The sequence below is a fragment of the Tasmannia lanceolata genome, unplaced genomic scaffold, assembly GCF_043159265.1.
Source record: "Tasmannia lanceolata isolate RefF3 unplaced genomic scaffold, GAP_Taslan_0.1 ptg000015l, whole genome shotgun sequence".
Classification (NCBI taxonomy): Eukaryota; Viridiplantae; Streptophyta; class Magnoliopsida; order Canellales; family Winteraceae; genus Tasmannia; species Tasmannia lanceolata.
The window spans coordinates 30,846,678-30,866,617 of NW_027518692.1; the positions used below are offsets into that span (position 1 = coordinate 30,846,678).

The window sequence follows — 19,940 nt, forward strand, 5'->3', positions numbered from 1 at the left end:
TAACCCAATAGGAAATTAAATCCGGTTGGCTTTTCCAATCCTAAGCCAACTCAAGAAAATGCCAACCCAACCCAAGCCAAAATCAGGTTGAACCTGTCAGGTTCGGGGTGAGCCCGACCCAAGTTGTAACCTAAGAAGACATTAAAAGAAGAAACGGTGAAATAAACAAGTACAATTGCCATATTGGGCCACATTGAATTTCTTTTACGCGGAATATTAGTTTTAGCAAGAGGTGAGAGAAGGTGGGTGGGAGAGGGAGAAAATTGAAGGGGCAGGAGCGAGGAGTTGATCAGCGTTGGTGCTGCCTGTAGTCAGCAAAACGTGTTACGGCACAAAATGATGGGATATTGTAGTAGCAATGGTCAAATAAAATGCCTTAGGGGTATTTTTGTCATTTCCCATTATTGTTATTAATGAAAATACAATTAGCTGCTCTTAGTATCTCTCAGTCAAAAAGTATGAAACAGTATTAAAGTTAAGTGAGGGTTTGCTAAACAAAACAGTGCCATTAGGGCATCAAAGGGAATCCGGCCCGTGAAAGGTAGCCCACCAACAGGCTGTAAACAGATCAAAATCTACATGGCAGAGGGTATTTTGGTCAATTTATTATAGCCAATTTTCGGCTTAGGCCTGTTCGTTTGGATTTTTAGAATCGATTGTGAATCCAAAACTGGCTATTGGATTCAAAACTCTAAACGTAAATTTGAATCCAATAGCCAGTTTTGGACTCACAATCAGTTCTCAAAATCCAGAACAACCAGTCTGGCAAGGATGGCAGCCAATAATAATAGTTTGTGAGGAGAATCCTCAACTAGAAATTTGTGCTAGGTTAAGCAAAAGTAATATCATGTGTATTAAAATTGACTGTGGGTCTCCAATTTATGTTTTAGTTTCAAATCCAATAATCAGTTTTGGACTCAAAATCGGTTCTCAAAATCTAAAATGAATAGGGCCTTGAGTTTTATATATTTTTCATCATATTATCCAAAAGGAGAATAGGAGGATTACCGAGCAGAGCCCTTTGATCTAGGGGCCAATAGATTCCATTGTTTGATTCCTTCCTTACTGTCCTCTGAACCATTTTCATCAGGTAATTATGCCGAAACTTTCGGATTCCAATTCCAAACTAGGGTATAAAGTGATTCCCACAACTGCCTACATTGCAGTATAGCCATATTCCCCTAGAATGACCTTGAGCCTCTAGCTCAATGGTCAAGGCTATGTTCTTCAACCTTAAGGTCCGAGGTCCAATCCCAGCTTACCTACCAAAAAAATAATAATTGAAGGAAGAAAGGTAATTCGCATTTTCGTCAATATTTGATTATACTATCAATTCTACCTGTCCAGATCTTAGGTCGAGCACATCTAGTTCCGATGATGGCAATCAAATCGGTGGTGTTAACGAAAACCAAGTTCCTCAGCATCCACCTTAGAGTTCGGCAATTCGCGACTTTAACATTCCAACAAAGTATTTTCATGGTAGCAATGTTGACAGCCTTGCAGATTTCTTCATGATACTTCTCTTTCAATATGTGAGGGTTCATTTGGTTGCCATAGAAATAGGGTTTAGCAACCCACTAAATACTGAAGTTTTTTGTGGTTGTAAATTAAAAAAATACGCCAAATGAGACATTCGATAATAAATTTGAGTTCAAAATATAAGCATTTGTTCATTTGATTGCATCACAAAACATGCAAGATGCTGGTAAATGGACGAAGACACATGTCAACAAAATAAATATTTCCATTCTGTTGAATTACCCTTTCTTTGGCATGGCGGCAAGCCTGGTATACATCTTTGCCATGGATTGGTATCCCCTTACATCTCCAGACCGCAACAGGTTGCCTTCATAAAAACGGAAGAATCAAATAACATCAAAAGAATAAAAACCATCAGAAAAAAAAGTGCAAACCATCCTTATAAGGATAATAATACCGTTCTAAAGTTTAACTACGAACTAATGAATCAGATTGTTATGTAACTCAATCATTGCCGATATTGTCATGTTTCATTTATTTTCAAAAGAATCGTTGACAAATGAGTTAACATCATTTCATGAGAAGTTATTTCTATTAAATAAATGACCCTATCCCAAAAAAGAAAACACATTTCACAACACCAGAGCATAAATGTAGATATATGCATCGAGATCACACTGTGATAGCTTTCGAATTAAATTTATCATATCCTTTTTCATCTAAATCATTTTTGCAAAGTGATTTGTAACTAAGATAACTAGGCTCCGTCCCATTTCCTGGGTAGATCTTGTTCGGTTTGAAGTTAAAACCAAGGATGTGCCACCTAACAGAAATCTCTGTCAAAGGTGCATTGTGATCACAATGGTGGTTAGGATTTAAGCACTGGTCAGACATTCTATTTCCTCCCCAACACTATGGTAATTTGTTGCTGGATTTGTGAGTTTAAGATCCAGGGAATTAAACTATACAAATCTTATGGATAACTGTAGACCAAATTATTTGCACTATTGGTTAAATGCACAATATTTTCCCAACGAAGAAACCAAATTAAAATGTGAGCACTCGACTATAGTAAGGAACTAATGCATTTTATAAGAGAAACTATCGCTTAATGACATGGGCACTTCAATTCATTTCAAAAGAAGTACCGACATAAATAAAATAAAACCAGCATACCTGCATCGCAGTTAAGGGGGCTATCAGGTTCTGGATGGGCCATCAAAGCAATTATAGCCCTACAAACAGATTGGAGCGTCCATGCGGGGCTCCAAGCGTTCTTCAAGATATCTAAGCAGATCTCTCCTGTCTGATTAAAACAAGAAGGATACTAGAATAATTATGATGAATTATGATGATTACGACAATTCAGTTTCAAACATTCAATATTAGCTAAGATTTTTCTTATCGTTGATTACAAAGAATGTCATTAAGGAAATAGAAGAAAATGAGAAGTGAAAAGGAAAAAGAAAATCCCTACATACAGTTGCATGAATCTTCTGCTAACACGTGTTGTACTTGTAAAATGCATTTTGGATGCACACTTATGTGCATGCCTCGGGCATTTGGGATCCCTTGTGCCTTACCTGGGGCTAGGCGCATGACTGATTATAGTATGACAAAAGAACATGAGGTGCCGCCTAAAGCAGCTTACACTTAGGGCTTTTCATATTTATCACCCTTTACAAATCGGAATGGGTGAGGTAAAATAGTCTTCAAAGACAAGTAGAGCACTTGGAAAGCCTTTAATAGGATCAAGGACTACTGGATTGCTCTGCCAGAGTCTTTGAGCTTCTTTTGGTGGCGTATAGAAGAGTAGAAGATAATATCACACAAGACGTTTTCGGAAATCAACCATAATGGATGAAAGCTTAATTGCATTAGCTTTCTCTCAGTTTTACATACATTGAATGGTTGCATTTTATTTTAGTATTTGAATGACTATTTTTATGATTTTGTGATTTGAATGATTGTGATTTAGCTTTAGAAATTGAATACTTTTCTCTGAAAATTGACAATATATTCATATACTGAGATCATTACAAGCACAGGGGACAAGGAGTCCCCCCTGTGTACAAAATATGAGAGGCATAGAACTGATTCTTATGCCAAGATAAGAGGTTTTAGAGACCTAGTGTTTCTGCAAAAAGACATTACAAATCCACAAAATAGCTAAAACTTCATCAAAGACCTACTTTATCCTCACCAAATCATTCATAAAACGTAACAAATATCCATTCACCCTAGCAAGTTAGAGATTAACAAAGGATAATTCCTCGAGCAACAAAGGACCAAAGTCCCTCAAGCACGCTCAAATAATCTCATTACCATCCAAATCCCTCAATTAGGGTAAAGAGTTCAGTAACCGGATCAATAACAACTTCCCATCTTCCATCTTCAATAACATCCAACCCAACAAGACCTTCCAAACCCTTCCAAAAATAATTTCATCCAAGACAACCCGCAAAAGTCCACCAAAAACTATTTACACAGTAAGAAAAAACCCCTCATTTCTTCAGAGCCTTAAGCTCCCTGCTACCCCTACCTGGCGTCTTCCCCTTTTCCACCGCGTCTCGCTTCTCTATGTCCAGAAGCATCTCCTTCATCTTCTCTACATTTTCCTCAAAGCCAATGCCCAGCGTCTTACCCATTTTTGACATCTCGTCAAATTCCACCGAGAACGTCTGCTTCTCCTTGTTTAACAACTCCACATTTTCTTCCACTGAGGCATGTTTAGCCCTTTCAAGACAACCTTTAATCTTCCTACATCCATGGAATCTCTAGACTAAGCAGTCTCTCGAGATGGCCCCTCAATGATTTCATCTTTCCAATCCTCCTCTGAATCCGTCCCCTCTTCCAAGGCTTTCTTCTCTTCCGCCAGAGCCTTTTTGAAATGGGGGAGCTCGTGAAGAGGAACACATACCTCTTCCATAGATTTCTTGCCTGTAAGGGCTTCTATCTCCGCTTCCTTACCCATTGCTTCCTCTCGGAGTTTCTTCCACTGATGCTCCAAAAAAGCCTGTTTGATTTCCCCTCATGAGGTTGATTGTTGCCGCTTCGTCCTTCTACCTTGACCATGTCGTTTGAAGGAAATTTTTTCTTTCATGCCTAGTCCTTCCTCCCTCGCCAACTTTCTTTTACCCGTGCGGTCAAATCTCCTTTCTTCGGCGGAGAAGCTACCAAAACCCTTTCCCTCCCTCTTTTCATATAGGAGAGGACCAACTCTTGAGTGCCTTGAGTAATTATTATTCTCATTTCCATAACTACGATGCATGTTGGATGCGGGGTTAGTACGAAATCTTTTTGTATACTTCTTAGCGTATTTGCCACAACTTTAGGATTTGGACGCGAGGCAATAGATCTGTGATTACCTTTTCGAAGATCCAAATGATGGTAATCTTTTTCGGTAGCAGGTGAATTGAATACTTTATTTTCATGATTCATATATGTTAGTGGATTAATAAGGACGGGATGGTTGTGAGCTTCTTGGATGTAGTGTTTATAGGCAACATATTCAATCCATTTCATTGGGTTCAAATGAGTCTTAAAGCTAGCAACTTGAGCATTCCAAAAGCCCCTACACATGGGGCACCAAACACTAAGAACATTGCTGCTCTTGGTGTTAATCTTTCCTTTCTATCTCAGATTATGAAAAGCTTCTGATCTTCAATGGAAAATACCTCTATTGCACTAAGATTATCAATGGAAGGAGAGATCACATACTGCTCTTGGCTGTTTGTCTTCTGCCATGGATACGCCTCCCCCAGTGCACAAACATCAAAACTGATTATTGTATTTAATAGAGTCCAACAATCATTTTGGACTCAAAATCCAAAACAAACAGGGCCTAAGTAAACCAAATCAATGGATACAATTTATCCCTGTTCCTCGCCACAGATACTTAGCTGAGAAGTTTCAAAAACTAAACTTTAGAAATATATTCAAAAGGAGGTCACGATTATTTGGCTGAGAAGTTTCAAAAACTGAAGATTAGAAATATATTCAAAAGGAAAGAGAAATTATGAATAACTTAAAATGATGAAATATTTTTTGAAATCATGCATACCTTAAAATGCACATTAGGATGAAATATTTTTGTCAAGAACCGCACTTGAGGAGGCAACATAGGATACTGCTCAGGAACGGAAAATGCTAACTGAAATACACCACCTTCATAAGGAGTTTCTGAAGGTCCCTAGATGCAAAACAAGCCAACTTTAAGTTCCAAAGCAACATGATGACTTTGATCCTCCCCCATATAACAAAACTTACCTTAATAAGAGCAGACCACTTAAATATGTTAGAATCATCACACATCAATTCGATATCTGAATTTTCTCCTTTCTCTCGCTGCACCGCTTTGTACTCCTTGAAAAGTCTCGCCCTCGATGCCTGTATGTGATACATAATCAGTTTTTGAATAGAACCAAACATCAGGCAATAATATTCTTCTAATGTGCATATTGCAGAGTAATCGCAAAAGCATGCTTTTATATGGACTATGAGAGAAGGAACTGAGCATTTTTTATTTTTTTTTGGAAAGATAAATGGAACTAAGCATATTAAACCACATTGAAAGATAAAACTGATTTGGATTTTGAGGAGTCATGCGCTCGGATTCAAATGCAATCCAAGACGCTGCAAATGGTATAACAATTTGATTTTGAGTTTAGAAAGAGCAGGAAGCCCAACGGAACTTGAGACGTAGTAAATGGTTCCTCCTATGATTTAGAAGCCACTTTGAATTTACTGTTAACATGTGTGTCAACACATGTCGACACTAACACACGTATCAACACGCCTTTCGACACTTGTAAATGGGCTGCTAGCAGTGTCGGACTTAGTGTGCATGTGTTGACACTTTTTTGTATTGTGTCAAGGGTAAATACTATCTTATTATTGAATAATGTGTTTGCCTCCTCTTTTGTTATTAACTCTCCGTTAACTAATATTTTTGTTATCTCCCTCACCTAAACCTAAAACCCTAAAGAAAATCTTATTCCAATATTATATTAATTCATTGTATCTTAATGGTCTCTCATTCTTGCTGCATATTGGGGTCTCTTATTATCTCACGTTTGCTTTAGACTTATAGTTGCTTAATCCTAAGATTTATTAGTTTATTGAATGACTATCTCTTGCTGCAAATGTTGAGTTGAGAACCAAAATTCTATATGTATGCAAGCCTACGAGCGTGTCGATGTTTATGTATTGTAGTGGTTGCCGTGTCAGACACCTCATATCCCTGTCGACACCCGAGCCCGTGTCAATAGATCATAGGGTTCAACCAACAGACAAGAAAAATTGAAGAGCAAACCCCAAATGTAATAAGAAGATGGGAACCGTTCACGAGCATTGTAAAAGGCATAGTTTAACTCAGGCTTCTTTTTCCCTTCGGTTGGTGATTTTTAACCATCAAGATGTTAATTGTTATGGATGAGAAAATTGGACTAGTTTTTTTTTTTACTTGGACTTTGTGTTTTGCAACTTTCTATTAGAAATATTTCCTAAGTACCTGTAAAAAGGGAATTGTTACTCTAAAGAAAAGACAATGAAAACCAAAAACATGCTCACAACCATTCATACAGTTTTTCTAATATGTAACTTGAGATCCCTCTAATTAGTACCCAAAGCCAAGATTTTTTTATATGAGAAAAGTAACTTTTTGCTTTCGCTCGAATGTGCATGAACTTTGTAGCTCACACAAAAACAACTTAAAACATTTTTTTTGTTTTCGCCTGCAACTTAATCTACATTCCACCTGGCACGGATAGTTGATGGCTGTGCCAAATCACCACAAACTGTCCACATACATCAATGGTTTTCATCGAGTAAAAATCAACTCCGGCACATCTATTTAGAAACATAGTTGCCAGAGTGGAAAGCAAATATGAGTGATATGGGAAGCAGAGTGAGAAGCAAGGGGTCTAAACAAAAAAGTGTGAAGTGAAAAGCACAAAGGAAGCAATGGGGAAGTAAAGAGGAAACATGTGGGAAGCATCATGAGAAGTGAACATGAAGCATGTGGGGTGCCGCATTGGAAGTGAACGAGAAGGGCATTGAAAGAGGGGTTATAGTACATTCGGGATGTAGAGTTAATGTAGGTTAGGGCTACAAGTAGTTAAAACTTTAAAGTACTTCATAGTTCATTAGAATTACAAGGATCAGGGATTTATAGTTTTCCAAGATTGAAGTCTTAATGATTTTGTTAAATATTTTTAAAAATCATATATAAGTTACATTAAAACTTTTAATCAGTTTTTTAAGTTTTTAATACATTCCTTTATGTTATATTTAAAAGGAGGAGTGTCTCAAGTTCTAAATACACTCATTTGGCATCACAAAAAAGAACAGTCTTTTCAGAAATAATAATCTCCTCAACAGGAAGCATGATGGAAGTGTGTTTATGCTAAATTTAGGAAGAGAGGAGAATTTAGCTTCTGAAGCGAGCTTTCGAGCCAACTGGGAAGCTTATGGTAACTATAGTTAAATCAGCCACAAAGCATGTGAATGCCACATTCTACCCCCACCTTTCCAAAACGAATTTTTTTATCATAATGAATCATAAAGGAACATAAAGAAATCCACAGCAAAGTAGAATCGGTTGATCCAAACCATTGGTACCCCATACTTCAAAATTTAGAACGAGTGTTGTATTTACAGATACTTCACTTCTCAAATCTGAAAGATAGGTACCCATGCTTTATCATGATATTATGTTGTGAAACACAAGGTTGCATTTACCACATTAGTTGGTAGCTAAAAAATGCTAAAACTGCCCAAAAATACATCTCAACATAGAAACATGGGCAAAGAAACAGGATATTAAATTTAGAGCATGATGCCATTATAAAGAACAGATTATATGAATGGAACTTTTTGAAAAGCAAAAAGAGGCTATATATGAGACATTCATAATATAAACCTATATTGAAAAATATAGGTTGCGTTCTTCACTCATGTACATAGAACATATTGTACATCAAGAAAGCCTAATAAATTTATCACATAAGACCCATAATCTTGGTATTGCAAAATTTTGTTTTTTGATCAAGATGGTATTGCGCGTTTTATCTACTGATTGCTCCCATAGTGTGATCCCAACATTGATCTTACAAACATAGATTACATTGACTCTTGTTTATGAAGTGATGTTATATTCAATGAGAAATAAACTGCATATTTATATCATGAAAAGAACAATAAAATCATCTAAAGTATGTAGTTGCGAACCTGCATACTCATTGCTTCTAGGGATTAATTATACTTCAAATTTCAAATCTGGAAATTGGACTCCAAACTGCATAGGAAATTAGAGATAAAATCTTGGGGCTATCAAAAAAAAATATATAAAATATAAGATTAAATTGAAAGAAAAATGGGTACATGAAGGAAAACCCTAATTCCACAAATCATGAAAAAAAAAAATCATATGTTTTTCCTAATCAAATAAAGCAAATCTCTAAAATCTAAACTGATTTATTCCAGCCCAAGTAGGACCCATACAAGCACATAACAAACAGCAACAAAAACTAAAAAAAAGGGGGGAAATTCTCCATTTCTGAGGAAAATTGAATCAAACGTCCATAAGATTTAAATAAAAAGATGTGCAATTTGTTGATATTCATAGCTTATTTCAATTTGCTTCATTGATTCTTCAATACCTAGAAATTTCACAAGCTTTAAAAAATACAGAGAAGGGGGTTGAAGAAATGAAAAGAGGGGGTGTGAATAAATGAAAATTCTTGATCTTGTTATGTGAAATAAAAAGAAGATTTAGTTGTGAAGAATCAAAACAATATTATAGAAAATATAAGAAGGGGGGTAAAAATCTGACCTGCAAGGCAAGAAATGGAAGGAAGGAGGTGTTTGGTTTGGGAAAAGGTTGACACTTATTCGCGAGTTCAATTAATAAGATGATTATATATTCGCACCCACTGTAGATGATTCGCGCCCCTTATAATGGTATTTGACGACAAAAAGCGTTAAAAGTCTGCCTCAATTCAAGTTATCAGGGGTGTGAATCATCCTACATTGGGTGCGAATTTATTGTCGGCCAATTAATAATGTGAAACATATTCGTTTAAGGCTGCGGGACTTGGCCAAGTTGTGGGCCCCACTATCTCAAGGGTTGGTAAGCTTCGACCTACGATGGGAGTTTGGAATGAGGAGTGGCCCCACCATTAATTAATAGCATATGCAGACTAGTACTACTAGTATTCAATCCCATGCTATGAAATGGTGGAAAATGGCGGGCCCCACGCCATCAAAACATCAAAACATGAGGTGTAAAATGATGGGCTCCATTCAAATGCATAGGTTTGGGCAGAGACATTGGACCCCACCTCATCAATAACATAATAACATTAGGGCCCGTTTGGATATCTCATGTTTTGGATTTGGATTTGGAATTGAGTTTTGAATACAAAATGAATAGATCCGGCAGTTTATGTTGAGCTAGAGAGAGAGGAGGTACTTCCTATTAGAGAGTAGAGGTTGAGGAGCAAAGAGGGTGAAGGAAACTGCCAGATCTGTTAATAAAATTATGGCCCGTTTGGATATCTCATGTTTTGGATTTGGATTTGGAATTGAGTTTTGAATACAAAATGAATAGATCCGGCAGTTTATGTTGAGCTAGAGAGAGAGAGGAGGTACTTCCTATTAGAGAGTAGAGGTTGAGGAGCAAAGAGGGTGAAGGAAACTGCCAGATCTGTTAATTTCCAATTACTTATTTCCACAGCATATTTGGAAATCTGATTTTTTTCACTGTCAATCACTTATTTGAAAATCCAAGGATTTGATCAGGATTCAAATCACAACACAAAAAGGGCTGCAAATGTGAGAAATCCAAATCAAAATCTTCTCGGCGTCCAAACAGGCCCTTAGGGAAATGATAAATGCACCCCCTTTCATCACTTGGGACACCTAGTTGCATTGTACGTGGCAATCAGGTCACTTCATTCCGTCAAATGTGTACATCAGCCCCTTTGCAATCATAGATACATTGTAGCCGGGTGTCCTAAGTGATGAAAAGGGGCGCATTTATCATTTCCCTAACATTAGTGGTAAAATGGTGGGCCTCACCTTATGCATAGGTACAGTGGGCCCATGGTAGTCATGGTCATTAAATATTACTTAGGACCCACACCATCATAGCATGAGGTTTAAAATAGTGGGTCCCATGATATGCATGGGTTTGGAATTTAGGGGTGCAACTTGGGTCAGGCTTAACCCAAACCCAACGGGCTCAATCCGATTTTGGGTTGGGTTGGGTTCGCATTTCCTCAAGTTGGGTTGGGTTAGGGTTGGGAAAAGCCAACCCGATTTAATTTTGGGATGGGTTAGGGTTGAAGCCTTGGCAACCCAACCCGAACCGACCCGACCTCTGTCCTCTAATTTTATCTTGGTTTTCTTTGGGTTATTGTATTTTTCTATTTAGCATAGGGTGATCCCGGACCAACCCAACTCAATCCGACCCAATTCGGGTTTGATGGGTTCGATTAGGGTTGACCATCCTCAACCCGAGGCTTGAGTTAGGTTGGGTTGGGGTTGAGCGAATGCTATCTTGGGTTGGGTTAGGGTTGGCCTCAACCTGATCCAACCTTACTCGAGTTGCACCCCTAGTTTGGATATAGTTGATGGGCCTACCATATCAAGTGTAAAATGATGGGCCCTACCCATGCTATTCTTGGGTATAAGTATGGTGCCCACCCCATCAAAACATAAAAAAGAGCAGCCCAGTGCACGAGGCTCCTGCCATTGTGGGGTCTGGGGAGGGCTAGATGCACGCAGCCTTACCCCTGCTTTGCAGAGAGGCTGTTTCCGTGACTCGAACCCTTGACCACCAGGTCAGAATGGAGCAACCCACCCCATAAAAACATGGTCTAGGAAAAATATTTTCTAGAAAAACTTTTCCTAGAAAAGGTGAACGACACTTGCAAAGAAACATAGCCCTGTTCGTTTTAGATTGTGACAACCGATGGTGAGCGCTCCAACCGATTACTGGCCAAAATTAGTATGTATTATTGATTGATAGATAGATAGATGTGCCAAAAATCCATTTTAATGCCTGTTTGTTTGGGATTTTGAGAATTGATTATGAGTGAACTTGGACTATAATCAATTCTCAAAGTCCAAAATAAATCGGGCCTTAGAGTCCAAAACTGATTATTAGACTCGAAATTAAAAGTAATTTTGAGTCCAATAATTAATTTTGGACTCTTTGATACACTGAGTTATCTTTCATGTTGCTTACAATGTTCATTGAAAAAATAGAATTATCGGCTAAGTAATGGCAGAAAGTTTGTAAAATACCAAAGAACGATGATTTAAAGAATATTCATCTATTAGGATTGTCCTACGATTCAAAAGACAAAAAGACCCGAGTTGACTTTTTTAACTTTTTACTGAATTTTAACTTTTAACTTGTCCCTCCTCCTATTGTCCAAGTCCTTATGATTTAACGCTAAAAAAAGGGACGACGATATTTTCACCCCCTGCAGTACGCCTTCGCCCCTTTTATAACGTGATTTGACATCAAAAGGAGTTAAAATTGCCCACTCTTGACGTTATAAGGGGGCGAATGTGTACTACATAGGGGTGAAAATATCATCTCCCTAAAAAAATATTGAGGTAAATAAGATACACTGTAGCTGGGTGTCCCAAGCAATGAAAAGGCGCGCATTTATCATTTCCCTGGAGAAAATATGAACAGAATTTCATTAAAAGCAATGGGGAGGAATGGCGACAAAACACACAAATTTTTCAAAAAGCAGAGACGTCGAGATTTAAAAAGTACTAGTTTTTCTATTTTTATCTCATTTAATTAATTGAAGCTACTCCAATTAGATTGTAACCACCATGGTTTTAAAACTCCCCGGCGTCCACATCGATTCCCTTTGCTGCTTTCTGCATTCCGCGTTGTGCCCTACAAAGTCAATAAAAACTCCTTTGAATCTTCCGAATTATGACCGCATCAACCAAGTACTTAGCCGCGTCAACCGAGTACTCGACTGCGTCGTGCCGAATCGACTAGGATTTTCTCTTCACCAAATAGGGAAATGTTTTTATATCTTGCTATGGATAAAATTCTGGACTAAAAACCTTCTGTTCTTTGCTCTACTTTTGCATCTAAAATAACCCTTTGCTACTGAAAGAAATGGCAGTTTGGCTTTCGTTGTTATTGTTCTACACTTGATGCTGAAACAGATTTTCATAGATAAATCAATGAGTCTTAAGAGTGCAGAAAATATCACCCACCCAAATCACAGTTTCTTTCCCGTTTCTTCCATTTCAGCTAATCTCACATTTTCACTGACCCAAAATGTTTGAGATTGAATCGCTGATAATTTTCGATAACTCTTCCCTGAAAACAAACAAAGAAGAGGCCTACGTCAGGTTCATGGCAATGGTTCCAATGGATCGAAGAAGTTGCATGCAGGTTCATGTTCAATTTCAATTCGGAAAATGTGGTTGTATACTGATATTGTTTTGAGGGTACAACAAAAACAGTAGTTTTGATGAAAAAAACTGTTCTCTGCAATAATCAAATAAGTAGTGCTGGATTAAATCAGAATTTAATTATGAAATTCAAATAAAGATGAAGATGGCAATTGACAATTTTCACTTAATTATCCCATAAAACATAGATTTGTGCCTTTTGCATTCCTCGAGATAAGCACCGCTCTTTTTTATGTATTCACATATGTCGCGATAGAGGATCCTGTGCTTTTTTTTTTCAACACATGATCCCATTTTCCTATAGGGAAATGATATCAGCACAACCATACTTTGATATTTTCACTAACCCATCTTGTCTTTTAGTATTTAAAGAGCTGTCAAAAGGTTATTACATTTCCCAAAAAGCTCTCATGAGCCAATTAAAGAAGAAAAGACAGCTGGGTTTGCGCAAATATCAAAAAATGGTTTTGCTGATAACATTTCCCTATATATATTGCTATTTTTCACTTGGGCTCTGTTTCTTTTGACGTAAAATGGGCATAAAACAAATTTTAAGCCCATTTTCAAGTGCAAAACTGTAAGTAAAATTTGTTTTACGTCCATTTTACATCGAAAGAAACGGAGCCTTAATTATCCCAGAAAACATAGATACAAAAGCTGCAAATCTGTACTTATTTTCAAAGAAGGAAACAAAAGCAAATGTGTTTCATGTGTACTCAAATAAACTGAAAGAAGTCGCATGCATCTACTGTAAAATAACCAATAGGACATTAATGGATAAAACCAAATCATGCTTAGTTTTACTCAAGGAATCAAATATGTAAAGCTTCTTACCTATCGGGTTTGAACACAAGAAAACGATATATAAACCACTGAAAGAAAATTGAGAAATGCAAATAGTTAGTAGGGAGGGAAACACAGGGAAACACAAGGAAATGCTAGAATATTTTCTTTTTTTAAGAAACCAAACTATGTACCAAACTACTCACCGAAGAAAACAATATTCCAATGAATTCTAGCACATTTGGGATAACAGGAAGCTTGTCAATGGCCTACAAGTGAAAAACTATTAGGAGTCACATAAAATTGATAGGATAATATATGTATACGTCATGATACACTACACTAGACTCCATCGCCAACAGAAATATGAGGGTTTGCATAAAAAGGAAATGCATCTGTAAATTAATTCCAAGGGAAGAAGAAGCTTCACAAGTTCCTCACTTGGAAGTTTTGAAGAAAACATGAACAGAATTTATTTCCTTTTTTTTTTTAAATGAACAGAATTTATTTCCTTGAAAATCCAAACAAGGAATAACCACTAACTGGGAGAAATCCAACAAAGACAGAGCCCAAGTCAGCCAGAATTCCAGGGAGACTAGGATGCCTCGGTGAGTTGCTTCATTGAAGATCTTATTCAAGGATTTGTAGACTAAAATATGATTCCTAGACAGATTCTGGTTTTGAAAGGACACCACGTGCTATTAGGCCTATTTGTGATAGGCCTAAACATTGCCCACCTGTGTAACCTAACGTGTATCTGCCCTATCACAGCATGTGTGGCCATCAGGTCACACCTTATTTTACCTTTTCTCATCTGAAGGAACTAGGGTCTATAATCTCGAGATGTTTTTGAGGTTCCCTTTATAAGTTAAACAATGTAAATACTAACTCTTCCCCTTGTTCCGAAGAGCTCTCTTCTTTGTAGGTTTGTTACCTTAATTTGTAACTTCTTTACACGGCGTTTCCTTGTATGTAAATTCTTAATAAAAATAACTACTTTACACAGTATGGTGACTTGCTTTAAAAGAGAAAGAATCACAATAATTACCCCAATCAAATTAAGAGATGTCCAAAGTGCTGCCACAGCTGCAAAGCCCAAACCAGCAAGAGCAATTCGATCTTCAGTTTTATCCCACTGTTTCAAAGCATTATATGAGACAAGCGAATCAATAGTGCGGACCAAGGATTAGATAGATAGATAGTGCAGACCATGGATTTTATGGTCCACTCTCTATTTGGAAGCATATGGATCCCATTGCTTCCAATAGCGGGAGAAGATGGACTTTAATTTCGGCAGACCACCTGTCTTTGTCTGTATACACATTGAATAATGATTTAAAAGGCTTTAATTGAGAGAGAAAAGAATGTTTTATCCAATTAATAGTGAGAACTTGGCTGGTGACTACTACTGAAATGGGAAAAAACAGTATTAATTACGGAAAGGTACTGATCCAAACAAATTAGAAAGCACCTTTTAACCGTAAACACACCTGATCTCTTAGAAACATACGTGGAAGGAACTACGGGTGTCTTTGGATGCCACCAAAATTGTTTCTCACATACAAATAGGATTATTTAAATTTTATATTATATGTCAGTGGCACATTAATGCTTCTTTGAAACTCATTAACTATAAGGTTTTTAAAACTATTATAACAATTTTTTGCAAATAATCACATTTAAATTCAAAACCATTTGCATATAAGATTATATGAAAATAATTTTTAGCATTATCCAAAGAGGGCCTAAGGCTTCTTAGCATCTGAGCATCACATTTACCCGCTATGTAACTTACAGAACTCAAAATGAAGTAAAGGAACTACTTAGTTCAGTTTTCCCTATTTGTTACTGTCTCTAACAGGACTAAAGATTTACACAAGTGTATGTGCAGACCTCTTTCATCAGGACTGATTGAGAAAACAATTAAGCCATTGAACTTGTAAATTGAATTTTCATTTTTCTTTTTACATTTAAATAAAGGATGGGCATTCCTTAGGAGGAGAAGAAAATTGCATTAAGGACCGTATACTTAGACAAACACTCACAGCATTTTGAACAGATTTCACAATACTCTGGGAGTTGGACAGATCGGAATTCTCCCCGACAGCTTTAGCAACGACCGAAACCGTAACACGTCCCTGTTTTTCTGAATCACGACAGACGTTGAAACATAATCATACACTACAGGATGTTGAAGAAAAAATCAAAGCAAAAGAAGAAATCAAGAAGAAAAACCACTAAACTAAGGTAGAGAAAATTTTCTTTATTCTTTCTCTTGAATATGATTTTCAAAATATTACACCACTTGCAAAATATGTTTTGCTCTCTCCTTTTTTTATAAGCAAAAAACAAAACAAACCTACCAGGACTCATAGGCCTCCTCTAACTATTCCACTAGGAAAAGACAAACACAGCATTCACCTTTTCTACCAATGATAAGAGCCCTTCTAACTAGACTTCTAGAAACCAAAGCAACTAAGCTAACTTCCCACTAATAGAAAAACTCCAATAGCTGACTAACAAACAGCCCCACGTCCACTTCTTCCTTTTCTTTAAAACTCAATCTACAACTAAAATCATATTCTAACAATAACTCAAAACAACCAAATGTTACTATTTTACTTTATCTAGATAACACGAAACTCCACTAAAACCCTCGTCTAAATGCTATGCAGTCCCAAATCATAAAACAACTACAAGCCCTAGTCTAACTAAGATTCATCTACGCCGGCCCGACCTCTCCGACGCTGAGCACGAGTCAGTGATGACTCTAACACAGGGTACGTATAAACTTCGGAATGATGCAATCTAGGGGTGAAACTTAGGTCAATTTTCAGGAATTCGGGTTGAGCTTTTACCATAAAATTAGGTCGGGTTTGGATTGATTCCAATTCATTTTTTAGCATGAGCCCAACCCGACCCAAGTTGCATTGCTATCAAACTAGAAGGAAAGAAATACTCAGGAATCGTTATGTTTCCTTGAGATATGAAGCTTATCTCGTTTTCAAGCATCTGTAATCTTGCACTGCTTGTTTTTTAAAACAAAGTGGTGAACAGATGCCATGCTTATTTTGAAGTCTTGGCCTCCAAAATATGATTGAGCATATCCTTCTGAATTTTTAAAGAGAAGGAAAATGGACGGAATTGTTGCCGGAGAATGGCCAAAATCTGACCGGAGAAGACAGGTTTGGAATTAGGGTTTCAAGAGATTAAAATCAATTAAAAACAAAATGCAATGGTACTAAAATCCAATTAAATAAGAAAAGGAAGTAATTTGAGAAAAGGAACTAGGCTGGCCGGAATCCGGCATGATTCGTCGGAGAAGATGATCAGTAGAGGAAAGAGAAAAGAGGAATTTTTCTCTTTTGCAAGAGCTCTGATAGGGTTTGTGATTTGGGAAAATGAAAAAGATCCCTAAAACGAAATCCCAAGCTCCTATTTATAGGTAAATGCCTTAATACTTTATCCCCTCATATTACTTGGACACCCTCCCCATTTTATATTTACTTTTATTTTTGATAAGCTGGGTGGCCCCAAGTAAAAGCCTTAGTAAAAAATAAGGATAAATTCGTGCCCTTTGAATATCCAGGGACACCCTCCTGCAGCAAATTACCCACGTTTTATTCCCACCAGGTCACCTCTTGGTCAAGATAATGCACACCCCTTCTTCGACACTAAATTTAGACAATACTACATACCCCTCTCGTTTGCTATGCAAACCGCGACGGATTTTTCTGAAATTTTCTACCAATAATAGGACTCCTCTGACCAAACTTCTAGAAACCAAACCAACAAAGCTAACTTCCCACTATTAGAAAAACCCCAATAGCTAACTAACAAACAGCCACACTTCCACTTCTTCATTTTCTTTAAAGCTCCACCTACAATTAAAATCATATTTAACTATAACTCAAATAACAGAGAACATGACCTTGGATAGGATAGAATGGAAGAAAATGATCCACGTAGAAGAACCCAACTAGAGCTAAGATTAGAGGCAGGTAGATTCCTTTCACCTTCTTCATGAAATTTTTCTTAAGGATTCATTTAGCCGACCCCAACTAGTTTGGGACAAAGGCTTTGTTGAGTTGAGTTGAGTAACTATAACTCAAATAACCACATGTTACTCTTTTACTTTATCTAAATAACACGAAACTCCACTAAAAGTCTCATCTAAATGCTATGCAACCCCAAATACTAAAACAATTACAAGTCCTAGTCTAACTAGGATTCATCTACGCCGGCCCCACGTGCACGAGTCAGCGGTGACTGACTCTAAGTCTCTAACACAGGGTACATATAAACTTCGGAATGATGCAATCTAGGGGTGAAACTCGGGTCGATTTTCGGGAATTCGGGTTGAGCTTTTACCATAAAATCAGGTCGGGTTTGGGTTGATTCCAATTCATTTTTTTAGCAAAAGCTCAACCCGACCCAAGTTGCATTGCAATCAAACAACAAGGAAAGAAGTTCAAACATTCAAGATTCACTAAGCCACTGGCCCCAACAATTACAAATGAATGATGATGCTCTTTGCCATGTTAGATCCTCAATAAAGATTGAAGATCAAAGCAATGACCCTACTCTTCATTACCTAAGTTTAAAGTTTGAAGAACATTTTAGGCATAAAAAACAAGGGCCATTGATATTGGCACTACCATGTTTTGATAATTGCAGCAACTCATCGTGTCTTTTATTATTGGGAAAAAATACACTTAGCCCTGTGGTTTCTGACGCATTCAACTTAACCCCTAATGTTTAAAAAGTTACAAGTAAACCCACTGTGGTTTCAATTTGTGTAAGGTAGACCCCCTCTGTTGACGGTTAGTCCACAGATTGAAGGGTTAGGATGATCCTATGGAGCCGAATTTTTTGGGCACACCCTATCTATGTCAGGGCCCATCAAATGAACGCTTTGGATCATCCAAACAATGTGGGCCCATTGTGTTTTTGGTAGTGGGCCCAAACCCCATACCTGAATCCAAACACTACCAAAAACACAGTGGGCCCACATTGTTTGGATAATCCAAAGCGTTCGTTTGATGGGTCCTGACATAGATAGGGTGTGCCCAAAAAATCAGCTCCATAAGATCATCCTAACCCTTCAATCTGTGGAGGGGGTCTACCTTACACAAATTGAAACCACACGGGGTCTACTTGTAACTTTTTAAACATCAGGGGTTAAGTTGAATGTGTCAGAAACCACAGGGGGTAAGTGTATTTTTCCCTTTATTATTTAAACAACTATCAAAGGTTATTACGAGATCTCAGCTTACATACCCAAAAAAAAGAAAAAGAAAAGGTTATGATGGTTCCCCAAAAAAACTCTTAGAAGCTAAAGACAAGCTGAGTTTGTGCAATTATTGAAACATGTTAGTGTCAATATCAGTAGCCAAAACAAGGGATTCTTCTTCAATAGTATCATGGATAAGGAACACTTGTTGATAACAGAAAAGACTACAAATCCCATCAAACAACACACCATATAGAAAATGAATTAAGGTTTTTTTATTAGTAGAAAATTAAGAGAAACAACTCACCTCCCAAACCAAAAATCGGGAATTTTCGATGGGTTTTGCAGTGGGTTTTTTCTCCACGGCAAAAAAGAGAGGCCGGTGGGATTGCAATGGTGGAAGCCATTTGTGTACCTGAAAACAGAGAAGAAGAAGAAAACGAAATGTGACGCCCAGATGTGAAATTCCTTTTTGGGTTCTTCCCTGTTGAATCTTAAAAATCGGATTATCAAACGAAATTAGAAAAGAATTGTAAGGGTTTTTTTTTTCTTTTTAAGGACCTGCTGGTGTTGGCTGAAGGCAGAAATAAGTGGATGTAGAGAGAGCAACGCTATCATCAGTTGGTAGAAATTCAGGCGTTTTAATGAGCAAATGAAGGGTCATTTGTCCTTTCAAGACATAATTTTTCTTACAATGACGAAAATGCCCGATGCGAATTGATTTTTATTTTGAAAACAGTGTAAAAGAGGGTTCATGATCAAGGTGTTGTATGTCCTACCAGCGTTTCTTAGATTTTAAGTGAGAAATTCAGGTTCTAAATATCTCTCCTGCATCCTAAGATTTCTAAAACCTGAAAACATGAGAGGATCTGCTACTCTCTTGCTCACAGAAAGAAGGGCGAGAAGTCAAGAACAACATCCAGTCCGATTTTTCTCTTGTCTCTTAGCTACAATTTTGAAGAAATTCCCGCGTCCGATTCTTCTCTTG

General features: G+C 37.3%; 2 protein-coding genes across 4 annotated transcripts; both read right to left on the reverse strand.

The window, feature by feature from the left end:
- Positions 1-1,616: 1,616 nt before the first annotated feature.
- Positions 1,617-9,402, reverse strand: LOC143846393 (protein PEROXIN-4-like). Of its 2 annotated transcripts, none has more exons than XM_077354828.1 (6): positions 9,314-9,402; positions 8,710-8,776; positions 5,749-5,868; positions 5,543-5,671; positions 2,656-2,785; positions 1,617-1,846 (listed from the first exon to the last, which is right to left on the reverse strand). In XM_077354828.1, the coding sequence occupies exons 2-6, from the start codon at positions 8,719-8,721 to the stop codon at positions 1,758-1,760; spliced, it is 480 nt and encodes a 159-aa protein (XP_077210943.1). In that variant the 5' UTR covers positions 8,722-8,776; positions 9,314-9,402; the 3' UTR covers positions 1,617-1,757. The 2 variants fall into 2 exon arrangements, with proteins under 2 accessions (XP_077210943.1, XP_077210944.1); XM_077354829.1 differs by lacking the exon at positions 9,314-9,402 and adding an exon at positions 9,141-9,255.
- Positions 9,403-12,626: 3,224 nt separating this feature from the next.
- LOC143846392 (CURVATURE THYLAKOID protein) lies at positions 12,627-19,668 on the reverse strand. Of its 2 annotated transcripts, XM_077354826.1 has the most exons (7): positions 19,514-19,667; positions 19,260-19,367; positions 15,765-15,865; positions 14,768-14,854; positions 13,926-13,988; positions 13,771-13,808; positions 12,627-12,841 (listed from the first exon to the last, which is right to left on the reverse strand). In XM_077354826.1, the coding sequence occupies exons 1-7, from the start codon at positions 19,614-19,616 to the stop codon at positions 12,787-12,789; spliced, it is 555 nt and encodes a 184-aa protein (XP_077210941.1). In that variant the 5' UTR covers positions 19,617-19,667; the 3' UTR covers positions 12,627-12,786. The 2 variants fall into 2 exon arrangements, with proteins under 2 accessions (XP_077210941.1, XP_077210942.1); XM_077354827.1 differs by lacking the exons at positions 13,771-13,808; positions 13,926-13,988 and having other exon boundaries at positions 19,514-19,668.
- Between the last annotated feature and the right edge of the window lie 272 nt (positions 19,669-19,940).

Bases quoted from the DNA above. Each gene is read 5' to 3' on its own strand.
- LOC143846392 (XM_077354826.1), bottom strand. From the start codon at position 19,616: ATGACCCTTCATTTGCTCATTAAAACGCCTGAATTTCTACCAACTGAT. The intron at 15,866-19,259 runs GTGAGTTGTTTC...GTCGTGATTCAG, and splicing joins CCCGATTTTTGGTTTGGGAG to AAAAACAGGGACGTGTTACG. The intron at 13,809-13,925 runs GTGAGTAGTTTG...ATTTTCTTTCAG, and splicing joins TTGGAATATTGTTTTCTTCG to TGGTTTATATATCGTTTTCT.
- LOC143846393 (XM_077354828.1), bottom strand. The intron at 5,672-5,748 runs GTAAGTTTTGTT...TTTTGCATCTAG, and splicing joins AGTGGTCTGCTCTTATTAAG to GGACCTTCAGAAACTCCTTA. The intron at 2,786-5,542 runs GTATGCATGATT...TGTTTTAATCAG, and splicing joins ATCCTAATGTGCATTTTAAG to ACAGGAGAGATCTGCTTAGA.